Source organism: Hydra vulgaris, chromosome 04 (assembly GCF_038396675.1).
Source record: "Hydra vulgaris chromosome 04, alternate assembly HydraT2T_AEP".
NCBI classification, from domain to species: domain Eukaryota; kingdom Metazoa; phylum Cnidaria; class Hydrozoa; order Anthoathecata; family Hydridae; genus Hydra; species Hydra vulgaris.
This window is the reverse complement of record NC_088923.1, coordinates 22,063,317-22,080,805: the sequence shown is the minus strand read 5'-3', so window position 1 is coordinate 22,080,805 and position 17,489 is coordinate 22,063,317. Positions and strand designations below refer to the sequence as shown.

The window sequence follows — 17,489 nt, the reverse complement described above, 5'->3', positions numbered from 1 at the left end:
CTTTTATAAACTGATTTTTATCTTTTAACTTTAGATAAAAGTTTGGGTTTTTTTAAATTAAATTGGAATATAAATTAGATAGCACAACTATAAGATGTAAAATTTAAATACAAGAATATTATCAAACTAACAAAAACTCATTTTACTTTTTTAGTTTAAGATGCTTTTAAATGTTGTGCGCCTCTTTGCAAGTTTAACTGCAACAAAAATATCAATTCATGAAGAATCCAAAGGAGAGAAAAAGATGGAGCAAGAACAGACTTTATAATTTCAGACTATACAGCAATATGTCGACTGCATTGGATGATGCACCTTTTGAAACCAAACATGGGAAGCAACAACCTTTCAACCCACCTGTTTTTAAAAGTATTCCGCTTAGTTGTTAAGCAACACCAGCAAGAAAAGCTAGAAAAACTGTAACTTCATGCTGTTTTCAAAATATTTACCAGATGAGTTAAATGTCTTTCTAAAAGATGATGAACTTTTATTTGACGACATTCAATCTATGTTCAGTAATAACAACAATGTTATTGCTTTTTAGTTTAATAAAAAAAAATTTACAAATACAATCAAAAATGTACAAACTTGATGTTCCGCTTAGTTTTTGTTTAGAAATATTCAATCATTATTTATTTGTAGCTAACCATAATGGCACATTTTATAATATTTTATATCTACAAATAAAATAAAATTAATAAAAATAAAATCAGCTTTATTTGAAGCAGTTAGATTTTTGAGGAAAAAAGATAGCTTGCTTCAGTCAAATATTCTATTCCAGCACCTTAATGTGATGAAGTTATATAGGTGAAGTTTTATATACTCTAGATATTATATGTAGAATATATGTGTATTTTGCTATGTGAAGAAGCTTATATGATTGCTTGTGTATCAACTTCTAGTTGCCAGGTTTACCTACTTTAACAAATTTGACCTCAAAAATCAGCCTAATGGAGAACCTAAATTTTATAAAATATTTTTTTTATGAATTTAGACCAATTGAGAAGAACTTCCATACTTTTAATTGATAAGGGTAATGTCAAATTTACCAAGGAGTTGTTTGATCATGCAGTAAACTACCCTGAAAAGTTAGCTACAACAGTTTTATCATTTATGATTAAATGTCATTTTGGAGGTCCAGAATTGATATGAAGAGCTCAACTTGTTGCATGGAAAGCTCAACTTGTTGCAAATTTTTCTTCTGAATTTTAATTTGCTCAATGTCAACAAACTGTTGATACAATAAATAATTTTGGTAACAGTTAGACACTGGTAATAATTACAGATGGTAATGGTATATATGAATGATTTTTTGACTTGTTCAAAACAGTTGATAGTAAGCCACGATTAACAATGTCGGGTATATGTTCAGGGACAAACCCATATCCGTTTTAATACCAATGAGCCATATGGGTGCCCAAAAAAAAGCTCCAAAAAATATTTATTATTCTTCCTTTTTTGTTTTTGTTTCATTTTTATGAAAAATAACAAAAAAGTTTCTGTTTCAATTGCAGTAGAAAATTTTCTCTATATTTATAGCTAGCTCAGTTTTTCTTTAGGAAAATGAATTAAAAAGTAATTAAATGCCGTACCTCGTTTAACGCTTAAAACTGTCATTCGGTTACTAACCAAACATTAGATTTAAAAAAAGAAATTAAAACTTATTACAAAACTGAATATAAATATTAAATGCTTATGTTTTGTATTCAATTATTATATATATATAGTATATTATATTACATATAGACAATAACTATTGGAATACAAGACTTTATATTACTATAATGTTAATTTTGCAAATACTACACGATTTGTAAATATTAAATATTGTATAAATACTTTGAAATTTTAATAACTACTAAAATAAAAACTACTGAAATATAGTTATAAAATATTTTTAAATATTTATAATAATTTTCAATAAATATTTACAAAAAAATGATTAAATATTAACAAACCTTTAAGTAGTATTTACAACTTGAATGTTTAACAAAATCATAAATAGTTTTTAAATTAATGTATTCAAAGAAATGCCTTTTACAACGAGACGCAATTTTAAATCAAATCCTTTTCTTCAGAAAAAAATAAACAAGTTAAACACAAACAAAGTGATTTTTGAAAAACTTTTTGCAGCACCAGTTTTAACAAGGAAGGAGAAGTAGCAATGGTAGGGGTATCTTAAAAACATTGCCTGCCCCCCCCCCCCCCAAAGTTGCCAAAAAAAAACCTGTATTCCCAAATAAACTCTGGGTTCATCACTGATACTTATTAATTGATTACTTGCATCTCCTAAAATCTATACGAAACAATAATGAGTGCAATAATCTTTTTAAACATTATAAACTTACAGCTAAATAGTTTATCCAAATCCAATAGAGAGACAGTCTGTAAAGTTTTGTTTGTGTGTTTTTAGAGAAGAAACAGTAGCCATTAAAACACATCCAGAGATTGAATATAAAGCATTTGAAGGAGCTATTTAAAATATCTTTATCTAGTTATATCTTTATCTATTTAAAAACTTTTAACAACTGCTAAGAGATGAAATTTTAAACTTTATAAACCTACAGGTAAGCAAGTAAAACAGCTTACACAAGATACCAGTAATGCACTAGCACATACATGCTATGGCTCAATTGATCTAGTAGAAACATTGTTGGGTAATAAAGCAAAATATTTTTTATTTATAGTTTTTAACAGATCCACTTAAATAAACTTTTATTAGCTTTGACAGGGATCTGGAGGTACTTACTTTATAAATAATAAATCTGTAATTGAAAAAATTCATACTTAAAATACCAAGTTGTTATTACAACTTTACATTCCTATTAATGGTATTGATAGTCAGTGGTGGATTTAAAATTCCTTCTGTTATTATTGATTTTCATAAATATCTTTTTTTAGTAATGTTCTGTAAGCACAAAAAAAAAGTTGTACTTTTAAAAAATACAGATATATTTCTAATATATAGTTATATACATTTTTATGTTTCTGTTTGTTATTAATATTATTTAATATTACATTGATATTATTGATGTAATTTGAAATATGAAAAATATAATCATCTTTAAACAATATTTAGCTAAATTTTTATATTTATGTCTTTAATAAGGATTTATATTGAAAACATTGACTATCATTAGACCTTACGATATATAAAATTATATCAATAGAAGGAATAAAAGTTTAATTGATCCTCAGTTTTTGTGATGTTTTACAAGATGTCAAAGCCTGTTACTATAGAAGATTATGTTCAGAAGCAATTTACGCAATTATAATAGCAAACTCATTCATTTAAAGTTACAATCATTCGTTCATTAAAAACGTTATCAATACCTACAATCATTACAAGCGTTTTTTGGAACTAGCACTTATTCAAATTTCCCGCTTATTTGAAGAAATTTTAATTCTCTGCGAATTTTCCTTAACAAGCCCATGCAAATACCCATCAGTTATTCGAACACGCAGTTATTCGAAACAATTTTTTACTCCCCTCAACGAAAACCCTGTCAGTTATTTGAAGTTTTTCTTTGTTTGAAGATACCATTCCATTGCATTTCAAAATGTAACGTTACTAAACGTTATCAAAATATTATAAACAAAATAATATTAAAATATAATTAAAAAATTGAAGACATGTAAATCGAAGAAAGTATGCGGTAGAAGTTTCAAAATGGCACCTAAACAAAAGAAAACAGTTCTGAGAATTAAAGAAAAATATCTTGCTCTTAAAGATTTAGAAAATTTTTCTAAAAATTGTAAATATTTTATTTCTTTATTTTAGATTGTTTTTTTAGAAGGTAAAGACTTAAACGGCATCTTATTCCTAAGTTTTTCTTCTTTTTTTACTTTTTACTACTGTTAAAATTTAATAGTAATTTGAATTTGGTCACTTTAAAGAAGATTTTCAGTTATTCGAACTTTCGGTTATTCAAAGTAAATTCTTGTTCCTCTTGGAGGTTTGAATAACCGGGAGTTTACTGTGTATATATATATATATATATATATATATATATATATATATATATATATATATATATATATATATATATATATATATATATATATATATATATATATATATATACATATATATATATATACAGTAAACTCCCGGTTATTCGAACCTCCAAGGGGAACAAGAATTATATAAATAAGAAATAAGAAATAAGAAATATATATATATATATATATATATATATATATATATATACATATATATATATACAGTAAACTCCCGGTTATTCGAACCTCCAAGGGGAACAAGAATTATATAAATAAGAAATAAGAAATATATATATATATATATATATATATATACATATATATATATATATATATATATATATATATATATATATATATATATATATATATATATATATATATATATATATATATATATATATATATATATATTAAGGTGGCCCTTAAAAATAAAAATTTTGAAATCATCTTTTGGCACCTTTCTAGTCTGTACCAACTATGGAAAAAATAAAATATGCAAAATATCATTGCAACTGGACAATATTTAGTGGTGGCCCCTACAGCTTGAAATATTGGTGATATTGTGCAATTTATCAAATTGCAACATTCAGTCTGTTAATGTTTAAGATTTATTATATCAGTTAACTTTAATTTTTTTTGAATTTCTAAAAATTATATTTTCTCTGAGGCTCCTTAGTTATTCTTATAAAATAATCTTTTTACAGTTCTTTAGACATGTGACTGGCAGCCATCTTAATTGTTGACATCTTCGGCTAAAAAATATTTTTCACAATGTATTTTTAATTCGGTAATTTTAATTCAAAAAGAATATTTTTGTAAATGTATGTTCTATTCATTAACTCATTTCTTTTTTGAAATTAAAAAAATGATATTTATTATAAATTAAATAGTTATAATACATAAATAATGGGTAAACAGATTCTATGTGTTGATCAACCTCGCACCCCTTGTTCATCTATTAAGCTGGCGTAGATGTATTATAATACATTGTTTTCAGTTTAGGATGTTGAACGCTGGATCTTCTTGAATCAATATTTATTTTGCTTGTTTTTTTATGATTCATTCTATTATTTCCTAATGAGGGTACAGCTCTAAAATTCAGTTTTATGGTTCTTAGGCCGGCTGGTAGTAAGGTTTCCCAAACTCTGTGGTAGCTCTCAGAGAAACAGATTCCATCAACAGCCATAAAATATCAGAGTAGTAACAATGCAATGTTGTGCATGGATGGTGTCCCTGTTTGTGCTATTGGTGTGCATTGCCAAGGCCACATTTGGAGCCCTTTTATTACGGCTTAGGGTTTATTAAAAGTAATGAGGCAATTGCTTGGACTATTAAATAGTGTACTGAGTAATATCTTTGAGTCAAGTTCTTTAATAAATTCAAAAATGACAAAAGTACCAAAAACTATAAAACAAAAAAACCATCATCATCACCAAGTTCTCTAAATCTATCATTCACTAATATTTGTGATCTTTGAAGTAACTTTTTTTCTATTGAGTCTTATCTCTTGCAAAGTTCACCTGACCTACTTGCTATTTATGAGACTAAGTTCGGCAGTCTCATTTTGTGATCTTAGTGTTGATGGTTATCTTCCTTTAATTCATAAAGACTCCAATAGTCACATGCTTGGCCTGGGCATTTACATTTGTAAGAATTCACCCATTTATTGGTAGACTAGAGTTGAATCCACAGACTATTAGTTTATGTGCTTTTGTTTAGCACCATTTCACTCAATCACCTTTCTCTTTGTTCTTTATCTCCTTTATCTCAAGACTGCACTCACTTTTCAATGTTATTTCTGATCAAATTGACCAAGCCCTCTCTCTTTATCCTTCAGCCAATATTGTTGTGTTGGTGACTTAAATGCTCATCACCATGAATGGCTTCACTCTAGTGTCAGTGACGCTGCAGGTGTTAAGGCTTTTACAACTTTTGCCTTTCTAAATCTCTAAAGCAAATAGTCAACTTTTTAACTCGCTTTTCAGACAACCCAAATCATTTACCTTCTCTACTTGACTTATGTCTTGTTACTGATCCTAGTCAATGCTCAGTTTTTCCATATTTACCTTTAAGTGCTTCTGAACACGGTTTTGATATCTCTAAAATTATTAACTCATCCTTCATTATCATGAGAATCCCCTCATCATCGTACCTCTTACGATTACCTTAAAGCTGACTGGGACTCTTTCCGTGATTTTCTTCGTGATGGCCCTTGAGTAGAAGTCTTCCTGCTAAAATGTGCTATTTACAAAACTTCTTGGATTCAGGCGAGCTGAAATCTTTTATATACATATATATATATATATATAAATGTATATATATATATATATATATATATATATATATATATATATATATATATATATATATATATATATATACATATATACATATATACATATATACATATATACATATATACATATATACATATACACATATATACATATAGATATATACAGGGTGACCACAAAGTATCCGCACACGAGACGGTTTCATCTTGTGAAAATATAAGCATAAAAGCACTTATGAATTTTCTTTTTTATTTGTTGTTTTTGGTTAATATTATGTCATAAACTTTATATACTTTACTTTATATACTTTGTAAACTATGTTCAATTGGTTTTTTTAGAATGGTGCGCGTTTCTCCTTTGTGCGGCAACTTTTCCTGATTTTATCAACTTTTCTCAATGGCCGCCATCGAGCCCCGATCTTAACCCGATGGATTTCTCAGTCTGGAGCGTCCTAGAAGGAAAGGCATGCCAAAAGCCGCATAAAAATATTGAAAGTTTAAAAAAATCACTACTGAAAGCTTGGGATTCTCTGGACCCTGCCTACTTGCTCGCCACCGTCGAAGCATTCCCGAGACGCCTACAGGCCTGTTATTTTGCTGATGGAGGAAAATTCGAATTCAATCTTTGAATCATAATTGTTATAGTTCAATAAATGTTTTAAAATAAAATTTGTGTTCCAAATACTTTCTACATGCTTTTTATTAAGCTCTTTATCTGTGCGGATACTTTGTGGTCACCCTGTAGATATATATACATACGTATATACATATATATATATATATATATGCATATATATATATATATATATATATATATATATATATATATATATATATATATATATATATATATATATATATATATATGTATATTTATATATATATATATATATAGCCTGGTATAAAGCAACATTGACGAGCTTACTAAAATAGCCATCTGTAGTGGATTTGGTGCATAGATTGACTAGGAGTTTGGGCAAGTGCAATCTAAATATGAATGACTTTTATTACACCAATGTGAATTAATATTCACATTAGTGTAATAAAAGCCATTCATATTTAGTAAACATCCTCTCTCGCGTATTAAGCTAGGAGTAATGTGAATATTAACATTCTAGAGATTTTAATAACATACATACAGATGTAAAAAGGTAAAAAAAATATACTCACAGCCTTTAGGATCATATCTGTCGTAATTTAACACATAATTGTCATTACTTGAGCCAACAATGACGTTATAATACATTGTACTTAATTTTATATCTTTACTTATAAAGTATTCAACTCTCATATCTGTAAAAAAAGTGCTTGTAAGTTGATTCAGTTTTTTTAAACCAATCCATTGTTGATTAATTAAACCAAAACCATCTTCATAAGCCTTAAACGTCTTATCCCAAAATGTTGGTTCCCAACTTGAAAATCGTGTCATTATTGGAATCCATGCATCTTTATGAAGTTGCACAACTTAAAAAAAAAGAAACTCTTCTATACTTTTATACTTTTAACTATAAAAGGTAGTAGTAGTTAGTAAGTGACTGGCATTAAAATTTAACTGAGACTGGGGCCAGATTTGATAAAAAATAGGTGGCGCTTTGTTTGTGACTGGGGCTGCATAACATTGATACATCCAAAAATATACTTTTTTTATTCAAAATTCATGTTATATTTTATATATATAGATGTATATTTATATATAAAAATTATCATGATCCACATGATCATCATGATCATAATCATCATCATAATCATCATCAATATCATCATCTTCATCATCAATTATCATCATCATCATCATCATCATCATCATCATCATCATCATCATAACCATCATCAAGCTTTATGATGGTGATGATAAATATTCCCTTTTTATGTTGTTTCCTTAATATAAAAAATATCAAGCATTTTCTTTCTCTAACTAAAGCATTACATGAACTAAAGTTCATACCATATGTAATGCAGGCTTGGTCAGAAAGCAGCTGGGATCGCACTCTATATCTGACCATGTATAAAATATTTAGTTACCACAACTTGACCACAGCATTAAAGATGTTGTGAGAACATTTCAAAAATGCACAAAAAAAAACTAAACTTGACTAACGGATGAAAATTACTAAAAAAATAAACTAAAAAAAGAAATGAATTCTTAACTAAAAAAAAAATTGAAAAAGCACTTAATTAAAACAAAATAAATGTTTAGAAATAATTAAAGCGTGTACATGAAATGTGAAAGTAGAAAAGCAAGCAAAAAAAGGTACTCATTAAGGAACTCATCAAAGGTACTCATCAAGTTTTATTTTGAAATAAGTATTGATTTTAATACATTAATATAAGAAGATTAAATATTTCAAAGAAATTATTTTATTTAAGTTGAATTTTACAAAACTGTATATTTAGGCCAGAATATATATGTACCTTTAATAAGATTTTCATTTCAAGTAACATTTATAAAAAGAAAGAATTGTCAAATAAACAATATATATATATATATATATATATATATATATATATATATATATATATATATATATATATATATATATATGTGTGTGTGTGTGTGTGTGTGTGTGCACAATATATATATGTGTGTGCACAATATATATATATATATATATGCACCACCTTGCATCACCATTATCAATCGCATGAACAACATTAGCTACTTTGGTTAATCTAATTACATAAACAGCCTACTTAATTACATATACAGCAAGAATAACACAGTACAGGGGAATGCACCCCAAAAACCAAGGTACCCAAAAACGTATATATGCTTATAATACATTGTTTCCAGTTTAGGATGTTGAACGCTGGATTTTCTTGACTCAATTTTTATTTTGCTTGTTTTTTTATGATTCATTTTATTATTTCCTAATAATAGAATGAAAAAGCTCTAAAATTCAGTTTTATGGTTCTTAGGCCGGCTGGTAGTAAGGTAGTAAGGGCTGATTATTATAGCGTGGTCAGTTATATGACCACGCTATAAAAATCAAAATCTGTATTTAAAAACCATACCAAATTTTTTTTTTGATATATGAATGTTCCAGCAACAGTTAAAATAGAAGAAAGCAAAGATAACATTTAAAAAATTGTATAAAATTTTTGGAATTATTAAGAATAATTACTATAAAATAGTGGTCTTTTAGACTAAGTTTGCAAATCCAATTTAGTTTACTTATGTTTGATATACTCTATACATTTCATCCGATCAAACATTTCCATTTTAAGTAGAAATGTCAAAAAGAGTGCATCAATAATCATTACAGTGTTATTTCTAATTAAGAAGATTTTTGAGCAAAATAATAATATAAAATGGTAGACAATACAAAATACAAATAAAATCGTACAAAAAACTAGAAATAAGACCAGAAATGCTGTAGAAAAAACTTTGTAACTTTAACTTTATTTAAAGTTCTAATTCTACCAGTGTTTTTTATTACCTCAATTTTGTTTCTGAAAATTTATAAAATGCTATTCACTTTTTATGCACTTTTAATATTTAATATTTTTCAATTACTTTCATTCTTTGAATCATTAGTAATTGTTTTTAGAAATTAGTAATTGGTTAAAAAAAATTTATTTTGAAATAAAAAATTATGATTGAACTTTCAACAGAATAATATTTAAAATATTTATCAAAAAAACTCTCACTATTATTTCCATTTGTAATTTTAAAATCTTTGATAAATCCATCTTGTGCAGTAGACCATGGATTTGCAGCATACACCAAGACATTAGAAAAAGATTGCGGCATTATGTTTTTAATGTTACAAATCATTAATTCATTTAAATACACAGTGTACATATAAGTTTCATTGAGTTGTTTTTGCGATATTTTAATGCTTGACCACTCATTCAGTGGCAGTGGTTGGGTTATAAAGTTATAGTTAGAATTTCCATTAACTGCAGAAGCAATTTGTAATGAACCTAAGGTACTCGGATTACCAAAAATAGCAGGGATTCTGGATCCATATTTTCCATAATTATCTCCAGTGGTCAAGTGAATGACATTTGTCCAAACTTGGGAAAAAGTCTCTGGTTTTAATTTAAAAGAAATCGAGTACTCTTTTTCAAGTAATGGTATAGATGTAATCAAGTTATCACGGATTAACATATGTCCGTCTACATTTAACAAATCCACCGCTAAAACAATTTCCAACAAATTAGAAAAAAAATGTATTTCTTGCTCTTGATTTAAATATAAAATTTTCAATTAATTTACATGCAATTAATAACATAATTGTAAATAACAAATAAAGAAACACATCATAAATAATTTACCTCATATTACAATATTTTACCTCAAAATGAACAAGCAAATATTAAAACTAATTGTGTTAAAAAAAACTTCAATTGAAAAGATCTGACAAAAAAAATTTAAATTTAAATTTTTTTGTTTAAATCTTATATATAAAAATTATTTATTTATTAGTTATGAGTCTTTTTTTTTCAGGTACTTAGGCAGTTTTTTTTTTAATGCTATTATAAATATATACTCCCCAAGGACTTCTTGTATAGGCATCAAAAAACTTGAAAAATTGTTACATTATTTGAAAAGCTAAGCTTCTATCCAGAAATTTGGTTTTGTATAGTTTTCATCAATATTGCAAGCCTTCTCAGGAAACGTGTGCGCGTTTTGTTTTAATTGTCCATGCATGAATATTTTATTTTAGACAACTTGGTCACAACTGTTTGAAACTTTTTTTATATTAAGTGTTGCGTAAAAAAGTATCAAAATTAAAGAAAGCACAACTAACAAAAAAAGAAATTAAAATAAACTTAAATAGAAAAAAAAACAGTTTAAAGTTGACATTAAAAATAATAATTTTCCTATATTTTATTTTTTATTTTTTAAAGAGGTAGGCGAAAATACAAATTGCTATCTGTTTGTAAAATATATTTCTATAGTTTTAAAGTAACAAGTATATATTGTCCCAAAAAGAAAATGTCCATGTAATGCATGAATATACTTTTATGTATAACTTTTTGTATTATATAACTATATTTATTATATAATTATTATTAATTAAAAAAAAAAAATTAAAAAAAGTATTATATAAATATATGCGGTAATGCTCAACTTGTTTCTCCACGCAGCGGCCTTGTTCATCAAGGTTTGAGTTTCGGAGTTATAGAGTTGAGAGAGGGTTATAACCATAATTAAGTAGCCTCCTCATCGTAGTGACCTTCTCGGACTTGGGGAGGTGAATTAACAAAAAAAAAAAATTATTCATTTGTAAAGGGATCCCAAACCTCGCAATGTACAGTGGTGGCCAAAAGTCCTGGAACATCATATTTTATGTTATGAAATCAATATATTTGTGTGAAAAACAATTTATTAGTAAATTTTTTTATTTTTTTCAATAAAATAAGTGTTTATAACAATTTTAAAGATGATAGGTACATGCACATACATGATAAAAGTTCAATATTTAATGGAAGCATAGTTATCGGCAATTACCATTTGGATACGTTTTGGCATGCTGTTAACAAGTTTTGTACAATAGTCTGATGTAATTTCATTGATCCACACTGATTTGATTGCTTCAACTAAATCATTATAGGATCTAGGCTTTTTGGCAGCAACTTTTACTTTCATAATATGCCAACAATTTTCAATAACATTAAGATCTGGTGATGACCCAGGCCAATTTTCAAGGGTTTGAATTCCTTCATCAGCAAACCACTTCTTTACAATTTTGGCTGTGTGGCATGATGCACCATCCTGTTGGAAATAAGTGCAGTTCAAGATCTCCTTCATAACATCCAAATAGACTTTGCTGTTTATTGTGGTATTCTTGGGCATTATCCATAATGGCCCACGTCCTTTGGCAGAAATAGCACCCCAAACCATACAAGACACAGGAGCCTTGACACTGCTAACTGTATATTTTGGCATATATCTACAGTTTTTTGGTCTTCTTACAAAGTTGTTTGTAACATTAAATTGTTTAATACATATTTCATCAGAAAAAAGAACTTTAGACCAATTTTCTCCAGTCCAATTTTTGTAGCGCTGACAAAATGTTTTTCGATCTTTTAGGTTTTTTAATGATAAAAAAGGTTTTTTTGCTGGCTTGCATGCCTTCATTTTGAAATCAACCAAAAGCCTTCTTCTAACTGTTCGGTCACTTACTTTTTTCTCAATAAAAATTTCTTTTGAAATCTCGTGTGCAGGTAGCAGTGGATTTGCATGGCTGATCCGGCCAATAAGTTTGTCAGTTCTTGAGGTGGTTGCTCTGGGCCTGCCTGATCTCATCTTTGAAGTAAAATTTAATTGGGGCTCCTTTTTATGTCTTTTTAAAGTTCTACTTACAGTTGATAATGAACAACCAAGCTTTTCAGATATTTCTCTTTGAACTAAACCTTGTTCATATAATGCAGCAATAATTCCTCTTTTTTTAGGTGAAAGTTCTGGCATAATATAGCTGATAAATTGCTTATGAATAATAAAAAACAATAATAAATTGCGCAATATACAAATATGTAACTATAAACATATTGCTATGTAAAAACAAAAGCATCAAACTTTCAAAATTTATACTTTAGATCAAAAATAAATTTTTTTGGTCGTTAAATGTTTTGTTCCAAGACTTTTGGCCACCACTGTATGGTTGACTTTTGCGAGTTTTTAGTATATTAAGTAAATTTAATAGAGTAACTATAAGTTACTGCAACTCGTTATTTCGATTTAGTTTATGTATAAATTTACTGCAATATACTTTATCCATTCAGTAAAATTCAAAAGCCCTTTATGTTAAATAAAAATCTCCGCACAAGAGAGCAATTGATCATACTTCTGTTCAAAAGATAAATTTAGCGTTATGTACTTTATGACCCCTAATAAAAAATATAGACAAAAACATTACTTTTAAGAATGGTAAAAAAAAAGATAAATCAGAAAAGAAAAAAAATAATTGGGAAGGTGTGATATTGTGTGACTTAAAAAGCAATCGTGATTCATGATTGCTTTTCAATTCTTATTGATTAGTTTAATTGAATTTTAGGATTTGCAATTTACTTCTATTTTCAAAAAGAGAAGTAACTTAAGCAAATCCCTATAACATATGACTATGTTTTCTTTATAACTGTTCAGATGAACTAACTTTACCTATAACTTTTATTTTGAGTAATTACAGTAATTAAGCAATTATATATTTATTAATTACAATTACTTATAAAATAATTATATTTATTCAATGATATTTCAATAGGGATTTACTTATGTCACTCTTCTTTTCAAAAATGGAAGTAAATTGCAACATGATACCTTATCTGATCCAAAAATTAAAAGAGTATAGCACCATTAGTAAGCTGCTAAACAAGGCTTTAGCTTTTTCCTAAAGATAGAAGACATTGAGTCAAACAAAAAAAAATAGTTTTCGAGTGGAAAGAGATGAAAAAGTTTCTATGGTGAAAAAGTTTCTGAGTAGAGAGAAATAATAAGCAACATGCCGCCAGGATTAGCAATTAAACTTACAAGGATTTGTAACTATTGGTAACTAAATAATTTATAATATTCATCAGTGACTTGACAGAAAACTTTAACTGAAACTTTAAGTTTTATGCAGATATCAAGATACTTAGCAAGATCAATGATGATGCTGAATTATTCAAATCTAACTTTAAAAATGTTTATAAGCTTCTGTGTTTGTTTTTTTGAGCAACTTCAATGTTAACAGTGCTATCTCAGTGGGTTCAACTCCACTTGCTGGATTTTAAAATTGCAGTGACAGCTTATCACTGCTAACTATTTTTTTAAACAAAAAATTAAAATAAAAATATGCTTACTGTCATTTCCATTTAAAATTTTGAGATCTTTAATAAAACCAACAGCTCCATTCCACCACGGATCTGTTGCATACACATTGACATTTGGAAATATTTGCGGTTTTAAATTAAAAACACTTGTAATAGTTTGTCCATTTAAATAAACTGTATATATATAACTGCCACTACTTTGAGTCTGTGAAATTTGTATACTTGACCACTGATTAAGTGGTATTTTCGATGTGCGCACAACATAATCATAATTGTCATTTATTGCAGAAGAAATATACAATTCTCCTGTAGATTCAATAAATACAGAAGGAATTCTACATCCATAGAAACATATGTCTACTCCAGTGGTAAAATGAATGACATTTGCAAAACCTTCGTTTGATATAGGTTTGAATTTAAAATACACTGAATACTCTTTTTGCAAATTATTTATTGTAGCAATCTTTTTGTTTTCGTTCAACACTATAACTATATAAAAATTTGGAAAAAAATCACATATTATATATATATATATATATATATATATATATATATATATAATATATATATATATATATATATATATATATATATATATATATATAAATATATAAATATATATATATATATATGAGTAAAAGTTCCAGGTAATAAAAGAAAAACTATTCAAACTAAGATGAGTAAAATATATTTATGAGACAAATTTTAACAAATATTTTAACTTTTCTCTAACACAGAAGGCCTTTCATATAAAATCTACAGCTGTGTATTTATACAAAGCTTATATATATATATATATATATATATATATATATATATATATATATATATATATATATATATATATATATATATATATATATATATATATATATATATATATATATATATATATATATATATATATAGATATATATATAGATATATATATATATATATATATATATATATATATATATATATATATATATATATATATATATATATATATATATATATATATATATATATATAGATATATATATAGATATATATATATATGTAAATTATGTTAGTGTATTTTACAAATAGAGTGCTCAATGTTCTTAAAGAACAGAGCAATAATTAATTAGTAAAAAACACTTATCTTAGATAAAAGTTAGATAAGTGTTTTTTACTAATTAGATATATATATATATATATATATATATATATATATATATATATATATATATATATATATATATATATATATATAGATATATAGATATATACATATGTATAATATATATACACATATATATATATATAAATATATACATATATATATACATATATATATATATATATATATATATATATATATATATATACATATATATATATAGATATATATATATATATATATATATATATATATATATATATATATATATATATATATATATATATATATATATATATATATATATATATATAGATATATATATATATATATATATATATATATATATATATATATATATATATATATATATATATATATATATACATATGTATAATATATATACACATATATATATATATAAATATATATACATATATATATATATATATATATATATATATATATATACTTTATATATATATTTTATATATATACTTTATATATATATATATATCACATAGGCACTTATTTATTGGTTTATAAATTTATTGGTTAAACATTAATTTATTTGTTTGAAACAAAACTGGTTATCTTTACTAATACTAACATTGCACTTTATTTTGTTTTCTTAAAATAATACTACCTTGAGGGTTTTGGTGTTCAAATTTTTCCATTTCGCATAAAGTTTCAAATACCAAATCTTTGGGACTTATTTGAAATATGCCTGTTTTAGTAAAACCATTATCGTAATGTTCTTGACAACTCTTTGCTATTCCTGCAGCTAAAAATACATATAATACATTGTTTTTTGCTACTCACTTACGAAAGATTTTTTATAGTTTAATTGTAGCATTAAAATATGAATATTATCTCTTATTTTAGAATTTAGATTTGTACGATTAATGAATCTCTTTAAAATATTTATTTACTTCTAAAGACTGCACTTAATGCTTCATTTTAAAGACTGCAATAGAAACTTTAAATCTATTTAGACGCGCTATTAATAAGTACAAATAGAGTTGAAGAGTGAAACAAAAACGTAATAAATCTAAATTTGTAAAACTGATGTTAAGCAAAAAATATTTATTTTTAAGCATTTTTCACTCTTGTTTGGGGAGATTTGAAACATTTTCTTAAAAACTAAAGTTATCAAGGTTTGCACATTTAGTGAAAACAAGGAGGTGTAATTAGCTAGAGAGAGACTGCAGACTAACTAAAAGGAGAACAAACATTCTTAAAGAGCGTTTTTTCTGCTAGTAATTTAAATCTCTTCAGGATTTCATTTTGAGTTATATAAAAAATGATAGTTTTTTACATCATAATTGTAACTTCATATAGTCTGCTCTAGTACTTTAGGGACTATTTCATCCCTAAAAACTCTGGATGATCAACTCATTTTATATTTCTATATTAAAAAGATAACATTCTGACTAGCTGGAGGGAGAACACACATTCTTGAAGAAGATTTTTTCGACTTGGAACTTATTAAAACTTTATTTTGTGCAGTAGTATTTTTAACCAGATTTAAAAACATTCAGACAGTATTATCATAAACTAAACGAGCTGAAGTTATGTTAGCAACTTCAACACGTTTAGTTTATGATAACACTGTCCGAATAGGTGAAACATGAGAATTTTTAAAATTTTGTATTTTTACGTATAATATTTTGACAACTTGACCAAGGCTATAAAGAAGTTTGGCTATAAGCATAGTCATAAGAAATAGATTTATCTTTTATGATTATGCAATAAATTTGAAAATTTAAACATTTTCAACTAAAGAGCTGAAAATGATAAACTAAACCTACAAAAAAGACTTTTCGAGGTAGAAAACGATGGTGCTCTCTAACTGATACGACTAAAAAAGTAAAAAATTGAAGAACTTACTCATAAGAAGATAGCTAAGGAAATCAATAAAAAAAAGTGAAAAACAGCATTGAAAAATTTTTCGACCGTTAAAGAGAACGATCTTTCTAACCATCCGGATATCAGTTGAGGCTCTGATTTCCTTTCACACCATCAACTTATTGATGATGCAGATCCTGAACTTGATGAATGCTTTAGTCAAGTTTATTACCAAGAAATTACTCCAGCTTTATGTTGGAAAAGTAGTGTCTCAAACAATCTTTTTTGAAATTCTTGAGGAGGATGGGCCCATCCTCCCATGAGACTAGTGGGACGCTGCTTTACTTTTCCAAAAGTAGAGGATGTCAGCAAAGTAGACCGGCACGGCTGTTTTACCTAATATAGAAGAGATATTTTTTTAAGAAAAGTTGTTTCTTATGCATC

The 17,489-nt window shown here is 26.2% G+C and overlaps 1 protein-coding gene across 4 annotated transcripts in view; it reads right to left on the bottom strand.

Annotated features, from left to right (window-relative positions):
- Window positions 1–17,489, bottom strand: part of LOC105847418 (uncharacterized) — a 41,480-nt gene that overhangs the window by 4,308 nt on the left and 19,683 nt on the right. Inside the window, exons 1-5 of one of the 4 annotated variants that reach the window (XM_065795804.1) lie at window positions 17,088–17,481; window positions 15,844–15,981; window positions 14,084–14,542; window positions 9,944–10,435; window positions 7,466–7,759 (exon numbers count right to left, since the gene is read on the bottom strand). In XM_065795804.1, coding sequence (XP_065651876.1) covers window positions 7,466–7,759; window positions 9,944–10,435; window positions 14,084–14,542; window positions 15,844–15,981; window positions 17,088–17,181 — 1,477 coding nt within the window. In that variant the 5' untranslated portion in view covers window positions 17,182–17,481. Of the gene's footprint in view, window positions 1–7,465; window positions 7,760–9,943; window positions 10,436–14,083; window positions 14,543–15,843; window positions 15,982–17,087; window positions 17,482–17,489 lie in introns of those variants that run through there. The other 3 variants (XM_065795802.1, XM_065795803.1, XM_065795805.1) reach the window with 3 other exon arrangements.